Below are 20921 nucleotides of genomic sequence, written 5' to 3' on the forward strand. Positions count from 1 at the left end.
GGAAAAATATAATTAAAAGATATCTTTTTCAGTGTCTTGGGTCACTGGCAACCCATATAGCTACTGGTTTGAGTCCCAGCTGTTCCACTTCTGATCCAGCTCCCTGCTAATGCCCTAGGAAAGGAGCAGAGGTCCCAATACCCACACTGGAAGCCCAGAAGAGGCTCCTGGCTTTGGGCTGGCCAGCTCCAGCTATGGTGGTCATGCGGGGAGTGAAAACAACAGATGGAAGATGGAAGCTTCCCTTACCCCCATTAACACTGCTGCTCAAATGAAAAAAATAAATCCTTAAAAAAACAAAAAGGTCTATTTTGGTTCCAAAAATTTGTGAAATCTATGTGTAGGTTTTTCATAACACACACTTTTCATGAATTTTTGGAATATCTCACATATATATAAACATTTTTTTAACTAACCCAATACTGGTGGACTCTAAGAAATAAATTCTGAAACCACAATGATGCACAGCTACATACATCTAAGCAAACATTGCTTAATTTTCCATCTGTGACCCCTGGCGCTGATCGTTACAGATAACATGCTGCTCCAGACCACACCAGTGGCTAATATTTCATTTACCAAACTAATTACCAGAATTATTTTCTAACCCATCTAACTGATTAATTTCTCTTGTCAAATATGCTTTTTTTTTCTTAAAGAGACACAAGTACAAAATTTAACATGGTCTTAGATGTTTTTATTTTTCAGTATTAAGCAATCATTTCTTGGTTCTAGAATTAAAAAGAAACATAAAAGGGAGCAGATCTCATGTTGAATGAGGATTACCCATCCACAAAAGAAATGTGAATACAAAAATTCCGATTTAATCTTATATCACTTAATTCATGATTAATGAGAAAATAAACCAACTAAAGCAAATGTCAGCAGGGAAAGCATGTGCTATGAGATGTCACCTTAAGCTCCAAGTGTCAGAGGTTGAGTGGTGGTGACAAAATGCGGCCTGTTCAACCCTCTGCCTCAGCATGCCACACCAAGGCAGAGCCCATGAAGACTTGGGGACTTGGGACTGCCTGTTCTCAGTCCACTGTTTCTCTCTTCTTTTGATCTGTTGTCTCTCATAGTTTGGAACTATTTCTCTCCAAACACAAAATGCCCATCTGAGCATCTCATTAGAAAGTCTTCCCTTACAGAATCGGATGAAAATCTTATCATCAATTTGTTTAAGGTTCACAGCATTTTTAGCAGATATGCAAAGTATGTGTGTTTGAAATAAAGAAATAAACTAAGAAAAGCTGTAGAATTACTTGTCACTGGAACTGTCAGGACAGGAGTCGAAATAAACGTATTGAGTTACTTTCACAGGGCCCGGCGCAGTGGCCTAGCGGCTGAAGTCCTCGCCTTGAATGCCCTGGGATCCCATATGGGCGCCGGTTCTAATCCCGGCAGCTCCACTTCCCATCCAGCTCCCTGCTTGTGGCCTGGGAAAGCAGCTGAGGACGGCCCAATGCATTGGGACACTGCACCCACGTGGGAGACCTGGAAGAGGTTCCTGGTTCCCGGCTTCGGATCGGCGCGCACCGGCCCGTTGCGGCTCACTTGGGGAGTGAAACATCGGATGGAAGATCTTCCTCTCTGTCTCTCCTCCTCTCTGTATATCCGGCTTTCCAATAATAATAAAATCTTTAAAAAAAAAATTAAAAAAATTGAGTTACTTTCACAAAGCAGAGAGAAATGTAGTAGTTCTAAACAGTCTAGGACAAGGACAGCTTGTAAGTAACAAACTGTACTGTACTCAGTGCTGAGTGAGGATATATGCTGAGGTGTTATGACATAATATATACTCCTACAATAAGGTAAGAGATGCTATCACTTGTATGTAGACACTCTCAAAATTCAGGTATTGGAAACTCGTACCCAATTTCAACAGTAGTAAAAGGTGGTATGGGGAGGTGATTAAATCAAAAGGATTCTAAACAAGACTGAAGGGAGCTGCCTTGTTCACATGAGACATAGCAACCAGGTACCATGTTGGAAACAAAGAAATAGTCCTTACAAGACATGAGTCTGCTAGCATCTTCATCTGAACTCCCAACCTCCAGATTCTTGACAGGAAGAAATTTTCACTATAAACTACCTACTTTCTTTTTTCTTATTGCAGCAGCCAGAACACAGGAGGTAGGACAATTAAAAACCCACACTTTCGATATAAAAATAGAGACTTTTACCTTGTTTGCATATATGTGTGTTTCAAGCAACAGCCTGAAAACAAGTTTGACTTGCTAGAGAAGATACAGATATGGGTTTTTAAGCTGACCAGCTCCAGATGACGGGGAGAGTGTGTAAGGAAGGGGGTGTGTGTGTGCGTGTTCCCACGTGCATAAGCTGATGACAAGACTCAGGGGACAGCCGAAGGAATCTGGGTTTGGAAGACTGATGAAGTGGAGGGTCATTAACTTTGGATTCATCATAAACATTTCCATTACTTGGTTTCTAAATCACCTTGTGGACTTCACAGAGCTGTCTGTTGACTGACGTGAGAATATAGGTTGCAAGCTAGACACAAAGGAAGGGCATGAGGACCTGAGGGGATGACGTTAGCCTTTTACTGAGGAATAAGGAAATTCTCAGTTTTACAACTTTCATCTTTTCAGAAGTGGTAATTCTCTGAAAGTAATATGGTCAGTTCAAGTAAGTGGTGAGCCAATCTCTGGGTAGAATTTAACAATCAAAGCACAGGTGAGAGACACCTTTAGGAAGGTAAACACATGTCAGCCCATTTTAGCTTAATCTTTCACCCTCAGTAATTTGCAGAGAGAAGTTTTTAGATGTGTCCAAGAAAATATGTTTGCAAGTTTTTTCTTTTTAAAATGATCAGTAACAGGGACAGATGTTTAGCCTGGCAGTGAGGACAGCCATGTCCCCTGCCTGAGTGCTGGGGTTCAGTCTCCAGCTTCCTGATGATGCAGGCACCGAGAGGCGGCAGTGGTGGAATGGGTAACTAGGTTCCAGTCACTGCTGCAGGATACCTGGTTTGAGTTCCTAACTTCTTCAGTCCTAGCCCAGCTCTTGCCATAGTGGGCATCTGAGGAGTGAACCAGTGAATGGGAGTGCACTTTCATTCTCTTGGTTTCAGTTTCTCTCTTTGTGTATGTCTCCACTTCTTATATAATTTTTTTTAAATAAGAAAAAAAACATAAGCACCAATAAGAAAATTAATAGGTAAGTTAGACTGACAAAGATGGTTCATAACACAAATATCTGACAAAGGGCTCTATCCATGTTGTATAAGAACGCCTGCAAATCATAATAAAATACGAATAACTTAAAAAAAGCTAGCCAAAGACTTATACAGAAACATCACAGAAATAGACATGAATAGTCAATAAACACATGAAAAGATACTTTTAAAACTCTGGGCATCAGGGAAATGCAAATTAAAGGCACAATAAGCTACTGTTTCACATTAACCAGATAATATAAAAAAAAAAAGCAGACTAAAACACGGAAGATGCAGACCATGCTGCAGACTATCGAACAGTCTGCCAAATGGTCCAACCACGACTAGAACCGAGTTTCTTTTAAACTGAACATACATTTCTTCTGTTCTATTCTTGTTCACCCAAGAAAAATAGAAAGACATGTCAACAAAAAGACTGTAAAAATGCTGATAGCAACCTATAGACAAGAGGTAGAAACAGTTCAAATGGCCAGTAACAAAAGAATGGATAAACAAATTATGGCAGATAACATAAAAGAAATCAGCAGCAGCACAATTAAAAAATTAGCCAAACCAAAAAAAAAAAAAAAAAAAAAAGACACAAAACAAGTATAACTGTGTAAAAATCTTATGCTAAGCTAAAGCCAGTCAGAAAAGAATTCATTTTGTATATTCCACTCGTATTAAATCTAAGAACAAAATACAACGTGCAACAAAATCCGAAGTGCAATTGCCTGGGGGAAGGGAGGAAAGGTTAACTGGAAAGGAGCAGGAATCGATTTTCTGGGGTGAAAGGATCCTTATCTAGGATGGCGATTACAATTGTCAATACTCACTGAACTGAACACCTAAAATCTGCTTTCTTTAATGTTAATTGTACCCAAACAAATACTCAGATATGCATATATACTCATTTAGTTTTGAAAGGAGGGAAGAAAGGAAAAAGGGAGAAAGTGAAAGCCACTACAGAATTAAAGGGGCTAGATTCATTCTGATACAGGCAGAGGGCCTTGACTTAATTTCCTAAAATACAAGGAGTTGGCTTTAAAAATTCTAAATTTGGGGGACGGCGTTGTGGCACAGTGATAAAGCCGCCACCTGCCATACCTTTGTGGGTGCCAGTTGGAGTCCCACTTTCAATCGAGCTCCAGCCTAATGGGCCTGGGAAAGCAGCAGCAGAAGGCTCCTGCACCCATATGGATACCCAGAACCTCTTGCAAAAATACTACCAGTCCTCACACCCCAGGAAGATACAACTTCACAAAGACCAGGACAGTAACAATATGGACAGACAATAACAAAGGCTGGCAAGAATATGAAGAAAACAAAATCCTCACACACTGCTAAAAGGATATAAAAAGTAGTTACTTTAGAAAAGTCTATGCTAATTAGTTGCCAGTCTCACTCATAGTTGTACACTCACGAGAATTGGAAATGTTATGTTCATGTAAAACCTCATATACCAATATTATAACAGGACAAAAGCGGAAACAACCCCGAGGTTCATCAACTAAAGAACGGATGAACAAATATAACCTAACAATATATTCAGCAACAAAAAGGAGTGAAGTATGAATACATACCACACCATGTACGGAAACTGAAAACTTGCTAAGTAAAAGTAGCCAAGCACAGATCACTTATCATGATTCCATTAATTCAAAGTATCCAGAATTGGTAAATCCAAAGAAATACAAAGTATATTGTTAGCAGTTGTTTACGGTTTGAGAGTGAAGAGGGAAGCCTCGGGAGTGACAGCTCAGGATACCAGGTACCTTTCTGTCGTGATGAAAGTGTTCTAAAATTGATCATGGTGATGGATGTATAACTCCATGAGTATTCTAAAATCCACCGAATTGTATACATTAGAAAAGGAAACTGCATGATACATAAATATTCTCAATAAAGCTATAATTTTTAAGCTCATCTGAATCATTCCAAGAATCCCATGAATAAAGAAACAAATAAATAAAACGATGAATTCTAACATATACCAAATGCGAAAAAAAAAATGGATTTGGAGATAAAAGTAGTTTGAATCTTAAAAAAAAAAAAAATAGCTGGCTCAGCTGGCTAATCCTCCATCTCCAAGTACCACAGCCCAAACGGCTGTTGGTTCCTATCCCAGTTGCTCCACTTCCCATCTGGCTCCTGCTTTGTGGCCTGGGAAAGCAGTAAAGGATGGTCCAAAGCCTTGAAATCCTGCACCTTCATGGGAGACCTGGAAGAAGCTCCTGGCTTCAGATTGGCTCAGCTCTGGCCATTGCAGCCACTTCGGGAGTGAACCAGCATATGGAAGATCCTTCTCCATCTACCTTTCTTTCTGCAAATCTGCCTTTCCAATGAAAATAAATATATCTTTTTTTCTAATATAAAAAAGTAGCTAGAATCTCAACTTTGCCAATTACTACGTTCTAGATTTCACTGATATGTTTCTATCATTATTCTGTATCTCTTACCATATACATTATTCCACATATCTCAACTATTACATATGTGTAAAAACAGTAAAGCAAAGCAAATAGCAAAAACATGTCATGGATGAGAAGCAGGGCTTTTAACTTTTTGGTCACTTAGTCATTGGTCACTTAGTCATTACACCGCATTTTCTCCAAAGAGCAATTTAGTCATTTTCACAGCAATAGGATTTCCCTCCTATCCAAAGAGAACTCAGGGGCCAGGTTCTAGCTAATCCTTCTTCCTCATTAACCTGATGAAGGTCATTGCATTAGGTGTTTAATATGGGGTTAACTTTCAAAGTGCAGCAGCACTCTTTCCCCAGCGGCTCTGTCCAGCACACTCACAGGGACTCATCACCGCTAGCCAGGATGGTGAGGAAGCCCAAGTGCGAGCTCAAGGTCATGGGCAGCCACTCATCCTGGTTTGTCTAGAGGTCATTGCCAGCTATTATTCAGGAAAGAGAATGTTCTATATCCCACAATGCCTAAAACTCTACAGAGGTACCCTTCCTTTTTGTTTAAGATTACAGTGTTGAAATTCATAGACTTGGAAAAAAACAGGGGCTATGTTTCAGTTGTCGTTTACACTGTGACTGAGTACACCAGGGGAAATTGCATATTTTCTTTGCACTGTACATGAAAATATGTACAGCAAAGGGAAATACAGAAAATGTTCCAGGTAAAGAACTGTGGACAACCTAATCATTCTGTCTAGAGCCTAACCTGACAATTTTTCATCCTCCTCATTTCTGACTGGGGCTGGTGCTGTGGCCCAGTATGTTAAGTAGCCACCTGCAACACAGGCAGCCCATATGGGCACTGGTTCCAGGTCCAGCTGCTTTGCTTCTGATTTGACTACCTACCATATGCCTGGGAAAACAGCGGAAAATGATCCAAGGGCTTGGCCCTCTGCTACCCATGTGGGAGACTGGGATGAAGCTCCACGTTCCCAGCTTCAGCCTGGCCCAGGCTTGATCACTGTGGCCATTTGGCCTCTCAAATAACCTTTTAAGAAATTCGACTAGACAATCCGTATCAAAGCTTTGAGTCATGACTTCCAGTATCAGCACCAACAATTTTCCACAGACATTCCCATCATTCACATCCATAATGTGATTCTATACTTGGAAAAAATAAAGGAATTAGATCATTGATTTTGGTTTAATTACTTAGGCCACATGTCAGAGAGAGATCAGTTTTATGACCACAAACCTCTGGATATGCTTATGGAAACAGGAATAATCTGCTGGGTGGCACAGAAGCAGCAGGAGTTACAAGACTTTTGGCAAATGTGGCAGGAAATTTTTGGCAAATGTAATGTGGTAACAAATGAGGTAGGAAGCTTTTTTTTACCAACCAAAAATGAAAAACACTGTGGAAAGGAATATGACGTATCAAGTTTCTCTCATTAGATAGACAATTTCAGCATTTAATTGGGAGAAAGCAGAACAAAGGCTATTTTTTGAGAACTACCTAAGCAAAGGTCTGCCCTTTCATAAAAAAAAGATTCAACCGAAGAGGTCTCCTTCTGGAGACGCACTAAGACGTGCTCGCAGGCACACATATGCAAATCTGCATTCTCACTCCCAAGCCAATGCACCTCTTCCACAAGAGGTGGATTTCAGAAAGGTGAGAACTCAGGTATGCAACACGCTGGCAAATCTCATCAGAAAGAATCTGGAGCAGCCTCTCTTACTGGCCTCTGGGGCATCTGGTCTAAATGAGAAGCTTTGAAGGTCATCGACCTCATTACCTCAGGTTCCATAAGCAACTGAGGAAGTTTTAGCCAAGACTGTCAGCCAGCTCAACTGGAAGTTATTCATGTTTTCAGGAGCAAAGCGGCCTAAATACAACTTACACGGATCACATGTTGCTAAGTGAAATAAATACCCACAAATAAAATTAGTTGAGGTGCAAATTTAGATTTGAGAAATGGTCTAAATCTAAGGTGATTTTACATTTCAAAGACAGAGAAATGTCTGTGCTCTAAGTAAATTTAATCTGAAGCTATGGGCAAAGAATTTTTGCAAATAGCTGCAATAATTATAGCGGTTGGTCGGACTCCCTGATCTCTAAAAAAAAGAAAACTACAAGTATGTTAAGTCCTACACCTTAAACATAATGGCCCAATTCAACAAATAGTCAGCTATCTTACACTTAACTTCAAGGTCTCAATCAATATAAATGAATGGTAACTCTCCACTGTATTCTCTATGAAACTTTAGAATAAAAATTAGGACCTTTAAAAGTCTGAAATACAATATTTCAGGTATTTCAAGAGTGAAAATACCACTTATTTTCTGTCTCAAAACCAATTAGATCACACAATAAAATTTAAGAATTATTCTACAAGATGGCAATGAAAAATTGTTTAGAATCCCTTGAGTTCAAGTGAAATGTCACATCCTATATAATGTGAAAAAACTTAAAGGAAAACATAGTTGCCACAGGAAACATCCAAGATTAATGCTGAATACTTACACAACCCCCAGCAAGGACTTCTGCTGGTAATGGAATGGAACCATCTTTTCTGGTGAATTTGTCTCGCACAAAATCATTAACCTGATAAGGAAGATAGTATCACTTAGTCAGAATTCTCAATCACTTCTACCGGCACATTGCTGCTTTTCCAAGTCAGGAAAGCATTTGTCTCATGATAACATTAAAAATTATAAAATGTTACATATAAATTCTTAATTATGTAAGTGCCTTTAATAGTGCACCCGTCCAGGAGAATTAATTTTAATTTCTGGCTTCATTGCAATATAAACAAATGATACAATTTCAGTGAGAAAGAAACTTACAGTCAATTTAATGGCCTTCTCTGGAGCAACCCCTATTAGTTGTGGTATCAGGCCTAGATAAAGGAGAAAAATCATTAGCAATATAGATGTTCTAACACTAGACTAGCCCAATAAGGAAGTGCTTGCCCCATATTATTTACCCAGCAAATATTTTAGCGTTTTCATTAAAATGGTAAAAAATGGAGTACCTTAAAGTTTTTCTCTGTATGTGTGCATATATATGATTATTTACTAGTCAAACATAACATCATCTAATCTTGAGGCTACAGACCCTTTGCTTACACACACTGCCTTTGAAGCCTAGTGATCCAATACCTCTCCAAAAGGTACACAAGGAAGAGTGGAGACTTTGGTCTTCTCTACTCTGGGAACAGAAGCAAATTCCCTCCGTCATCAGAACCACAAACACCCACACACATACACAGGCACTGTGGAGCTGATGCCATGTATTTGGGAAAGTTCTGAAGTGTCTGCTTTTACACATATCTCTATCTTGCCACAAATGACACCACCTTCATAAAAGCATAAAGTGACTTCATTATTATGGAGCTCCAACTCCCCAAATTTTCTCTTCAGAGAAACCCAGAACTCAGTGTTCATTTATTTAAAATGAAACCAAAACTATAAAGAAAAATGCAGCTTTAAGTATCATTTAATGACTATGTTCCATAAGTAAAAGCACATGTCTATTGTGTTTTTATTTACAAATATATGTCAAGTCTAAGACATGTAAAAACAATTCCTTCAAAGAAAGAAAATTATTATTCTTAGAAAGCTAAATTTCCCAGGCTGCCTGCAAACTAGAAATGAAACAATATATAAACAGTTCAACATCTGTAGCTATTCATAGGGCTCGACTTTCTAAAGCACACAGCTTACCTAAATTGTTAGCATACATTTTCTGCTGCATTTTTAAAGATGCTAACAATAAATGGTTTATATCCTTTAAATCAGCCAGTCTAGGGCAGTTACATATGTGTCTGCATGCATGCTTATTGCTGATCTTAAACTTACTTTGAGGATGCTGCTAAGTGATTTTCTGTGAGTTGAGATCCAACAAGTAATCATACATACAGGCTACTGTCAGTCAAACTAAATTATCAATGACAAACACAAATCCGCATACACCTTGCATGGGTAGCAGACTGATTTAAAAGAATAAATCAGCAGATGGCAGTCTTAACTTTCTAACCCTCATGATTATCAGGCTCTATTACTTTTAATCTAACTCCAATACAGTCATGTCAGCATGTGTATTTGTTTTACAACTTGTCTCAATAAGGGTTCATGGAATTTTAATAAAGTACTGACTTGTGTCATTTTATCATTGTTGCCTGCAAAGAAATTTACCTAATCTGTCAACAATTTTGTCAACCATCTGACGGAATAATGGATGAGTACTAAGCAATCTATGACAACGTCAATAATCACAGTGCTCACAAACAGGACTCCTACAATCTTTGTCCTAATCCAGAAGTCCCTCATTTGAAGGACTGATTTTATCAGCTCATATTCTGAATAAAACCAACAATGCCTTCCCCCACTGCACTCATTTAATTCATATGACATCTCCCCCAAATGAAATCTTCCATAAACAGCCTTCCACTGAGAAGGTGAAGTTATGCACTATAATTATATATTCTAGATTCTAATAGTGGGCACTCTTTACAATTTGGAAGCATACAAAAAAAAAAAAAGAGGAGAAATCTTGTCATTATTCAAAAAAGACTGGCGATGCCAAAGAAAAAATCCTTGATATTGTTCAACACGATCTCCCTATAAAGTACAAGCTACATATACAGGCCTAAATTGATTTAAAAATTGGCATTTACAGGCAGATCTGCATTCTGGACAATGCATACCTCTTCCCATGGAAAGAATTCAGAGAAGCCAGAGTTCCGAATATTTGAGGAAAAGTAATTACATTCATTCTTAGGAACAGGGTATTTGAAGCTAATTTGATTTCAGAATGATCTTCTTCTCTTATTCTATATATACTGGGAAAAGTAAACATTTGCATGACCCTCTCTTTCAACTTTAAGTATATCAGTTATATTTTTCACTTGAATACCACCCATAATGCTAACCACCAGCATTTTCTTCCTCTGTCCATAAGCACAAAGCTTTGTTCATGCCCAGTCTTCCCCCCTCCCCAACACCCCCTTGCAAGAGATTCTAAGCCAGTTTTTCAATGGAGCTCAGAATGAGCTAGGGATTAATGACCCTGTGTGTGCAAACAAACAAGTACAGTAAATTACATAAATACTCTGGACCTGAGCATGTATAGCCTGTTTTCAAAGAATTCCAAGTGGCGCCCAAAGGGATTAAAAAATTAATCTCCCTCCAAAAGGAAACACAAAATTCTAATGTGAAAAGACATACATGAAAGTCATTCCCTCTCCAAAAGAGCAAGTCCCTACAAAGCCAACAGGGTTGGGGATGGGGTGCTGGGATGTGAAGAATTCTGTACAGGGCTGTTACCCCTGACAACAACAATGCAGCTTGCTGTAGAACTGGTGGTAACTTTCATTGCCAGAGAAAAAAAATCTGTCTGTTTTGACTCTGTGAGCTATGAGGAGGAGAGGTTAAAAATGAGACTTGGCGCCCAAGGGTTTTCTTTCACTTTTTGTTGTTGTTATTGTTGTTTTAAACACCAGATGACTCACTGGGTTGTGGGGGGGACCTTATAAATGGTCTCCTTGGAAAAAATTTTTTTAAAAAGTCCTTTCAGTTCAAACAAGTGCAGAGGGTAAACCCCACCCTTCAGGGGCAGCCTGACTTCTATTTAACAAAAAGGTGTATTTCTTCTAATTCTTTAAGAAAAGAAGCTCTCTATTTCTTAACTGTCATCCTCATATTGCACCCGCACACATGTGCCTTGGTTTGCAAGAGCATGGTGAGCATAGATTCATACTGGGATAACAGCATTTGGAGGCCAAGAACTATAAATTGCAGGAAGAAGAAAATGAACATCTTGTTTTGGGACTAACACTGTTAATCATCAGAAAGAATGTGAGAAAGACAAAACCGAAACAGCTATAGTCTAGGCGGGCATGCTACATGCTGGTTTCCACAGCGAAGGCTGGTAAAATCAGGAACTTCAGCCACTGAGATTTCTTACTCACCCCTGTAGAGTCCAAAGAAGCCCTCATAACGCAAGACTTTCTTAAAACAGTCAAAGCTGTTTTTGTACATCAGTTCCCCTACAACAGAGCCAGTGCCACGCTGGTTCTGCATTCGAGTCTTCACCAGGTCTATAGGATACACTGCAGTGGCTCCCACAGCTACAAAGAGAAAAACAGACTTAAAAAAATACAATCAAATGGAGAATCCATAAAGACAGCAAGTCTTATCCCAAAGGAAAATAAAGTGCATAACACTCAGCATCTAAATTTCACAACACACTTCACATTATTTTTTTCTCATGCACAGCTGAGGCACACAGGTTGGAAACTACTAGGGTCTATAAATCCAGCTGCTTCAGAGCACAATGTTACAGAATGTTTTTTGGTATCTCAGGTTCATTATTGGAGGGTAGATTATCAACTCATAACCACCATCAGATAAACTCTTGATTTTCCAAAATGACAATATTAAATCTTCATGTATTAACTTTTCTTATGTTTTCCACTAAATGTTTAACTAAATGTTATATCAGTCAATTCTTAAAATGATTACACAAGCAAACGTACACTAGGTAGGTACAATTTTGCATTTTAGTGTACAAAACAACTTTTGCTAAATTAACTTTGGTCATAATCATAATATTGGAAACAAATTCCAACATGACACTAACCCTCTACATAGAATTTGGTTTAAAAAAAATAAGACCATACTTCAGGATGTTTCAAGGTTCAAAACTTGTATTAGAAAAAGTAAGGGGCTTTTTTTTTTTGACTGTTGAAAATAAAAACATGCCTTGCAACTTTCAAAATTGAGACTGAAAACACAAAGTATCAATCTTATCAATGCAGGCTTGTTTTGAAAAATTAAAAGCACTATAATCACACCTGCTAGGTTCTTTTCAACAAAGCAACTTCAGATTCTATACATTTTTCTTGGTAAAATATTTAAGCAAAAACATTCTCTCAAATTTCAGCTGGCAGTATTGGTGGTAAGAGAGGTTCACTGTAACAAACTACAAGTCTAAATATTCTTAAGTCAGTGAAAGGAGAGACAGAGGGAGAAAAAAAAAAGAAAAAACACAAATAGAAAAGCAAAAGTGAATCATTTTGAAAGGTTGTTTCACTTCATACGATTCTAAGATTTGGGTCCCAAACCTTCATTTCTTTCCTTCACCCATACTTGACCACATAAACACAGTCTTATTCTCCACTTTTTCATATGGGCCTTAATGGATATAATTAAGGAGAGTGCAGCACAGCATCTCAGACTTTCACATCATTACAGAGGTTTTGTCCCGAAGACAGACTGGAGCCAGAGGGGCCCCAGTCGTGCTATGACAAGTCCTCTGATCACAGGTAACAATAAAGAACACTTCAGAAAGGCCCGCAGGAGTGACCTGCGGGGACAATGAACTGCACCTTGGCTGATCTGCCCCGGTGTAGTGAGATAACATTACATGAGCACAACCCTGAAACAGCACACAGGCATGTCACTCACCTCCTGCAACTGAGCCAAGAGTGAATCTGTACGCCGACTCAGCAATCTGGAGCCAGACAGGCCTGCCTAACCCAGGAGATTGCTGCAGGGAAGGAGCAAATGCAACAATAATTATAAGAACAAATACAGCAAAAGGGGAAAAAAAGCTATAATATGTCTATGTTCAGGGAAGACAAAATCTAAAAGTGATATTATCATTGAGGTATGATTTTCTTCTGCAAAGAATAGGATATTCACAGAGCTAAAAATGGAAGCAATGTATTTTTAAACAGATGCCCGTATCATTAACATTTAAAAATAATACTTGGATAGCTATGCAGGATCTTTCCCCTGCTATTTTTCACAAACCTGTTAATGCTGCAATGGCTATGACTGTTAAAGAATTCCACAGAAGTGAGGTTTTTTAGGGGAACAAACATTTCAGGTACAAAACCACTTTCTTCCTTAACTTAAAATTAAAACATCATTCTCTCAAGGTTATAAAAATTATCTTGATTCCTAATCAGAGAATACTGATCATCTTCTTTGTAGTAACTACTGTCTTAGCCATATTAGTAATTATAACATAAAATCTTTGATATACAATAAAGCTGCACAAAAAGAAACATCCTACATAATGCAAGATGTTATTTTACAGGTATCTGAAGCCATAAGAAAAGGATCTGAAATAATTTGTATATATTAGTGTGTCAATTTTGTTAATATTTTGAATATGAAAATATCAGATTATAAAAGCAGTCTGAAATTAAGAAAGAAAATAGTTGCTTTATTTTAAAAGAAACTGGAAAAGTAGCTTTAAACAAGCTTTGAAAAAACATAAAAGACAGTTTAGATACTACATGTATATATAAGATGCATATATATGCATATATAATACATAAAATCACATAACATGCACTCTAAACATATTCAAAAATTCTAAAATAATGAGCTGAAACAAAATATTTGAAAATGAGGGTTTCTTCCCCTCATTTATCACTGTAAAAGTCTTTTTGGTATTAAAGCATTATATTGATCGAGCATGCCTCAGCTACTAAAATGTTGAGCAATCTGTTACAATGAGGTTAATCAGGTAATTCTTGTACTTTTCTTCAAAGACTACAATTAAAAACATAAACACACTCTGTTCTTTCAAGGGAATGATGATAATTAATATCACATTTTATGAAGACATTCACTTCATGTCAATACTATCAATTGAACGTTGTGTCCTCTAAGATTCACGTGCTAAGATCTGTATCTGATCACCAGTGTAATGTTATTTGAGGTAGGCATTTGGGGAAGTAATTAGGTAATGATAGTGGAGCCCTTATGTTATGACTGATGCTGTATAAAAACACACACAAGATCTCTGCCTCGCTCTCCTTTTCCCTTTCCCAACCCAGTGGATATAATGAGCATACTATAATCTACAAACCAAAACCAGCCCTTTATGAAGAACTACATGAACCAGTGTCTTGATGTTGGACTTCTCATTGTCCACAAATAAGGAGAGAGAAATGCCTTAACTACTGAGTCTGGTAATTTGTTATAACAACTCAAAGATAGGCATTTAGCCTTAAATTTTAAAATCTTTTCCAATTAATACAGCTCTTAAGTTACTGATTAAACAGGTAGTATATGCTTATAATTTCTTAAAAGCATGTACATAAAACTTCTTTCCCTAAAATTAGAGTTCCACAACCACAAAATTAGATGAAAAGAAACCTCATTCCCATAATCGATCATTTTCAATCACATATCCTCTCAAAAAAATGTTGAATTAAAATTCGGGATTATGGGCCCGGCAGCGTGGCCTAGCGGCTGAAGTCCTCGCCTTGAAAGCCCTGGGATCCCATATGGGCACCGGTTCTAATCCCGGCAGCTCTGCTTCCCATCCAGCTCCCTGCTTGTGGCCTGGGAAAGCAGTTGAGGACGGCCCAATGCATTGGGACCCTGCACCCGTGTGGGAGACCTGGAAATGGTTCTTGGTTCCCAGCATCGGATCGGCGTGCACCAGCCCATTGCGGCTCACTTGGGGAGTGAATCATCGGATGGAAGATCTTCCTCTCTGTCTCTTCTCCTCTCTGTATATCCAGCTTTCCAATAATAATAAAATCTTTTAAAAAAAATTCAGGATTAAAGGGCTGTGACTCCAAATAAGCATCAAATAACCACTAATTCCCTCATTCATAGAAAAGACTTTCCTTTTGTGTTCAACCATATGTATCTTCCTATTCTCTTCCTTTAACAATGTTGGTAAGCCCTACAAAATCCTATGAAAACTAAAGGATTACACTGTGTTTTAATTCTTGGCAAACAAAAAACAACTACCTCAAACTATAAATACCTGAAAGTCCTTTGACAGAAATGCCACCTCCACCTTTATTAAATAGTATTTGTAACAAAATGTACAATATATACGGTTATCAAGGCTTAGTTATTACTGTAACTTCTAGCTCACTTGTACTCAGGTATGTAAATTAATGTAATTAATGCTATGGATTTCTCACCATGAATATTCATAAACAGAATGCTACCTTCACTGTCATCACTATTAATGACTGAAAACTGAATATTTAGCATTTAGGCCGAAAGAAAGAACTCAGCACTAAGAAGATTGCCTACCGTGAGCAAATGGGCTGGAGGAAAAGACACTCTTTCCCGTAAGATTATGATCATGAAAGCTGATATTTAACAAGGTTAATTAAGTGGTTTTCAAAGCAAAACAAGAGTTGAGAGTCTACCATGCTTTTAAACCTGCTTCCTAAGCGTATATGGATGACAAGAAAACTTGAAGAATGGAAGTTTCTTTTTTTTTTTATCCTAATGACACATCCTAAAATGAGAATTAGGCAGGCAATCTTATGTCCATATCAAGTTGTGCCACTTGGCCAAACCAAGCTGCTTCAAGCAACATGTCAACCAAACATCTTTCAAATGATACACTGTTAAGGGGTAGAAGAAAAGTAACCAATAAACTTCATGCTGTGCATTGAAGCACACATATACACAAACCCCCAAAGACTAGATTCTGCATCAACTAAAATGTAAAACTGGAATGGAAAATAAAACTACGGAAAACAAAATTCTTTTGAAATTACATCTGTGATTTTAGTACTACTGGATATATGTTCAATATTCTTGGCCTTACAAAGATCAAACTTAAAGCTAACACAAATAAAGGAGAAGGGAATGAATGAAAAACAATTTTCTCTAGAGAAAAACAATATATATGTTTCTCTCAGTTAAGAGGAGTTAAGGCGTATCAAGTACTATAAGTCTTTAAATTCAATTTAAATTTGGGTAAGTAACGGTTAATATATAAACCTAACTTTCTGCTTTTTTGAGAACAAATTCCCACTTATGGTGAAAGAATCACAGGAGAAAAGACAAAAATCTCCCCCAAAATAACTTGTAAATGGACTGTAATGCTTTCCTCTGTGAACCCATGAATACAAAATTCAAAGAAGGTCCCTGAGAATATGCAATATACAAGCAGACCAAGTCCAAGGTCTAAGGAAAGCTGTAGATGACAGATAAACATCGTTCTATTAACGTTTTGAAGAATACAATATCACAGGCCTTGAATGTGCCGGGATCCCTTGCACAGTTTTAATCCTGGCTTCCCATCCAGCTCCATGCCTGTGGCCTTGGAAAGCAGTCAAGGACAACCCAATGCTTTGGGACCCTGCACCCACGTGGGAGTCCCAGAGGAAGCTCTGGCTCCTGGCTTTGGATTGGCTCAGCTCCAGCTATTGTGGCCGCTTGGGGAGTGAACTATCAAATGAAGATCTTCCTCTCTGTCTCTCTTCCTCTCTGTATATCTGCTTTGTCAATAAAAATAAATGAATGTTTAAAAAATACAGTATTACTACCTATATTCGCAAAACCTTTAGGAGAATGGCCTCCAACTTTGACACAATTTTACGCAGAAACAAAACTCTCCTTTTCTCAAGTGCATACACTGCCAGCAGGCCCATTGTAGACCATTTATTTCCATATGGTTGGAAGAATAACTGTGCATAATAGTGCAGAAGCCCCAGTCTGCTTACCCTTCTCCTATTGGACCGAAACTGGTCTTTTCCTTGACTTTAGCTCCCAAACTGTCACACGCTCCAATAAAGCACACAGTCCCTTCTCTCTGTAACCCATCCCTGTTGACTTGGCTCACTTCCTTCAAACCAAAATTTCCATTTTTCTCACTGCTGGAGGTTTCTATACCAAAACATATTTATTCATCCTACTGGTGACAAATATTTAGCTTGCTTCAATTTTTTTGTTATTATAAATATGTTGCCGCACACATTCTTATACATATCTTTTAATGCACATATGTTCTTACTGTTGTTAGAGCCTACACCCAGAGAAGAAATAACAGGGTGTGCATCTTTCACTGTAATTGCTACTGATAAATCTTTTTATTATTAAATTGTCTTGTGTTGTCACAGAAGCTTTACATAACAAGAAGCAAATTCTCTTTTATGTAATTTTTTAAAAAGATTTGTTTTTACTTACTTAAAATATAACAGGGTTGCACAGAAGCAGGAAGAGAGACAGCAAGGCTTCCATTTGCTGGTTTCCTTCCCATATGGCTACAACAGCCAGGGCTGGGCCAGACCAAAGCCAGGAGCCAAGAGCTTCCTTCAGATCTCCCTGATACGTGCTAGAACCCAAACACTTGAGCCATCCTCTGATGCTTTCCCAGGTACATTATCAGGGAGGGATTGAAAATGAAACACCTAGGACATAATCCTGAGCCCATATGGGATGCCAGCATTGCATGTGGTGAATTAATTTGCTATGCCACAATGACAGCGAGGATTACTGAGCCATCACAACGGGCCCAAATGTGTGTTTGTCTCTAATTATAATATTAAACTTTCTATTAAAAAAAACTATTTGGATATCTTCTTTCTGAGGTCCAGGCTTTTTGCTCATTTTTCAATTAAACTACATGCCTTTTGTTTCTGAATTTCTAGAACTTAATTATATACTCTATATAAAACCTTATGTCACTAAACCACATTACAAATATCCTTCTAGGGGCCAGTATAATGATTCAACTGGCTAATCCTCCACGAAGTGCAGCATCCCATATGGGCACCGGCTCTTATCCCAGCTGCTCCACTTCCCATCCAGCTCCCTGCTTGTGGCCTGGGAAAGCAGTAGAGGATGGTCCAAGGCCTTGGAATCCTTACATCCACTTGGGACCCAGAAGAAACTTCTGGATCTTGCTTCAGATTGGCTCAGTTCTGGCGGTGGCAACCATTTAGGGAGAGAAGAGCAGACAGAAGATTTTTCTGTCTCTCCTTCTCTCTATAATCTGCCTTTCCAATAACAATAAGTAAATCTTTAAAACAAAACAAATACCTTTCTTTCCTTAGTGTGTAGTTTGCCCTCTTAACCTCTCTATCGTATATTCTGATGAACAAATTATTAAATTTAATAAAGCTCAATGCATTAATCTCTCTTTTTGTGTTTTGTACCCTCTTCACAAAATTTTTGCTTATACCAGATCATAAATATTATCTTTTATCCTCTTCTTTAATATATAGGACATCCCAGTTGGAATAGATTTTTGTGTACTTGTGGGGTAGAGGTTTTCTCTTAAACAAATATTCATTGTCAATTAATTTAAAAGAAAAAAAATTTTAGCAGCAAACAATGCTTTAGGAAATAAAGAAGAAAATACAAAAATATAATTATCCTACACATCTCATCTCTTCCACTTAATGGAAATAGATGAGGGTCATTTGAGATCATCTTGGAGTTTGCTCATACAGTTTTATCATATTCCATAACAGAAACAACTGCAACTGCAGTAGTAGCCGACATTGCACTCTCACTGGGCACCATGCCTAATATAAGGTATTACCTCCTGTAATTCTTATACTAATCCCATCCAATGGAACTTACTATCCCTTTTTAACAATTTCTTAACTACTGCCTCCCTCATAACTTCCATTTTTAAACTCACAGATTTGTTATATCATGAAATTCTTTGCAGACTGAAATAAGATAAATGTCTTTCTTCCTATTTTATATATAAGTTTTAAGGTTTTAAATAGGGAAACACTCCACACACTATATAAATAATTATTTACTGCCAACACTTTTGTTTTCATCAGTCCTACATCTGTAGATGCAGCCAACTGCACATCAAAAATAGCCGGGGAAAAAAACATCTGGGAGAAAAAGTGTTCATCATGAATATGTTTAATCTTCTTCAGTCATTATTCCCTAAACAATAACTACGCACACAGCATTTACATTATATTCAGTATTATAGGTAATCTAGCAACAATTTAAAGGATATGAAAGGATGTAGGCAGGCTTTTTTTGTATGGACTATACATTTTAAACAAAAGACCAGAGCATCCACAGATTGTACAATCCATCATGGATCCCTAGACCAACTCCCTCCAAATATCAAAAGGATAACTTTATTTCTTGTCTGGAAATATAGGAAAAATTACATAAGAAATCATGGTATCTTCTTGAAGTAACATGAGAATATGTTTATCACTGTAATTCCACAGACTAAAGAACTTTTCGAACTGATTCACTAGAACTGTAGTCTGCACAAGCTCTCCCAGAATGCCTCACAGTATGAAATAGGTTCACAGAGGAAAACTTGTCCATAATTGAAAAGAAAACATAATCTATTACTTTGGTTGCTGAGAAGTCAGCCTGCTTTCCTTACAAAATTTCAAAGGCTACAACAGAAAAAGAGGGCTTATTTTCCTTAACACTAAAACAAACACCCATATTTTAGCAAAAATGTAATAATAGTAAAGTTTATTCCTGGTTCATTACTTACTCCTTTTTTCTTGTCATAATCTATAAACATAATCCCAGAGAATTATTTCCTTCATTCAAGGAATGTTGCATATTTTTAAAACACCATAATAATAGAAAGCTAATTTAATGATAATCCATAAATGTAACTAGGCAAGTAAAAGGAAAAGAACCCAAATTCTAAAGGAAGGAGGTCAAACTCAGATATGTGTGTCGTCTTAAACTAGAATAAAGCAATAATCTAGCTATCTCTTAAAAAATACTCCATGAGGGAGAAGGTAAGGTCATCTTTGAGCTAAGCAATCTTTCTCTGAGAAACAGTCTTCAGTTTTCAGAGTGTTCTGAAGCTTTGGCTGTGTCACGACTGTGCTATCTCAGCATTACGATGATGGCATTGATGAGACAATTCCCACCTGTCTCTGAAGTTCTGCCAGGTTGTAAGGCAAGGCTCCCTCGGCCAATGGGGCTATTCTCTCGATATCTGCCAAGGTCAGGCGCCTGCAGGCAAAAATATGGGAAGGAAAGGGTATGACACTGACGAACTCCTCACATCACCTTGTCTTCAAAAAGAAAACAAAGACAGCCAGAACTATGACTTCATATTTTAGTGAGAAAGAATTCTTCAGACCCTGCTTACATGAATGTAAGACTCTAGGGAAATAATGGGGAGTGCATAAACTTAGTAAGATTCCAGTAACAAACATTACAGTGAAGAAATGATCATCCTTCTTGCCAGAGAAGTATAGATGTTGACCGTCCACGTGTATCCCCTAAGACAAAGAACTACTACATACTCAATGCCCCCAAGGAACGGCAACAGAGTAGGAGGGAGACTTCACAGGACCTACTTTCAAACCCTCCGGAGTTTTTTTTTTTTTTCAGATTTATTTTTTATTTTTATCACAAAGTCAGATATACACAGAGGAGGAGAGACAGAGAGGAAGATTTTCCGTCTGATGATTCAGTCCCCAAGTGACTGCAATGGCCGGTGCTGCGCCAATCCAGAGCCAGGAGCCAGAAACTTTTTCCAGGTCTCCCACATGGGCGCAGGGTCCCAAGGCTTTGGGCCGTCCTCAA

General features: G+C 38.0%; 1 protein-coding gene across 2 annotated transcripts in view; it reads right to left on the minus strand.

Moving 5' to 3' along the window:
• The window catches only part of SLC25A12 (solute carrier family 25 member 12), a 98843-nt gene that overhangs the window by 11255 nt on the left and 66667 nt on the right, over positions 1–20921 (minus strand). For both annotated transcript variants that reach the window (XM_004577065.2, XM_058664621.1), the window contains 5 exons: positions 20258–20342; positions 13065–13146; positions 11567–11725; positions 8442–8494; positions 8119–8199 (listed from right to left, as the gene is read on the minus strand). In XM_004577065.2, the coding sequence (XP_004577122.2) occupies positions 8119–8199; positions 8442–8494; positions 11567–11725; positions 13065–13146; positions 20258–20342 (460 nt within the window). The remainder of the gene's footprint in view (positions 1–8118; positions 8200–8441; positions 8495–11566; positions 11726–13064; positions 13147–20257; positions 20343–20921) is intronic.

Source organism: Ochotona princeps, chromosome 5 (genome assembly GCF_030435755.1).
Source record: "Ochotona princeps isolate mOchPri1 chromosome 5, mOchPri1.hap1, whole genome shotgun sequence".
Taxonomy (NCBI): domain Eukaryota; kingdom Metazoa; phylum Chordata; class Mammalia; order Lagomorpha; family Ochotonidae; genus Ochotona; species Ochotona princeps.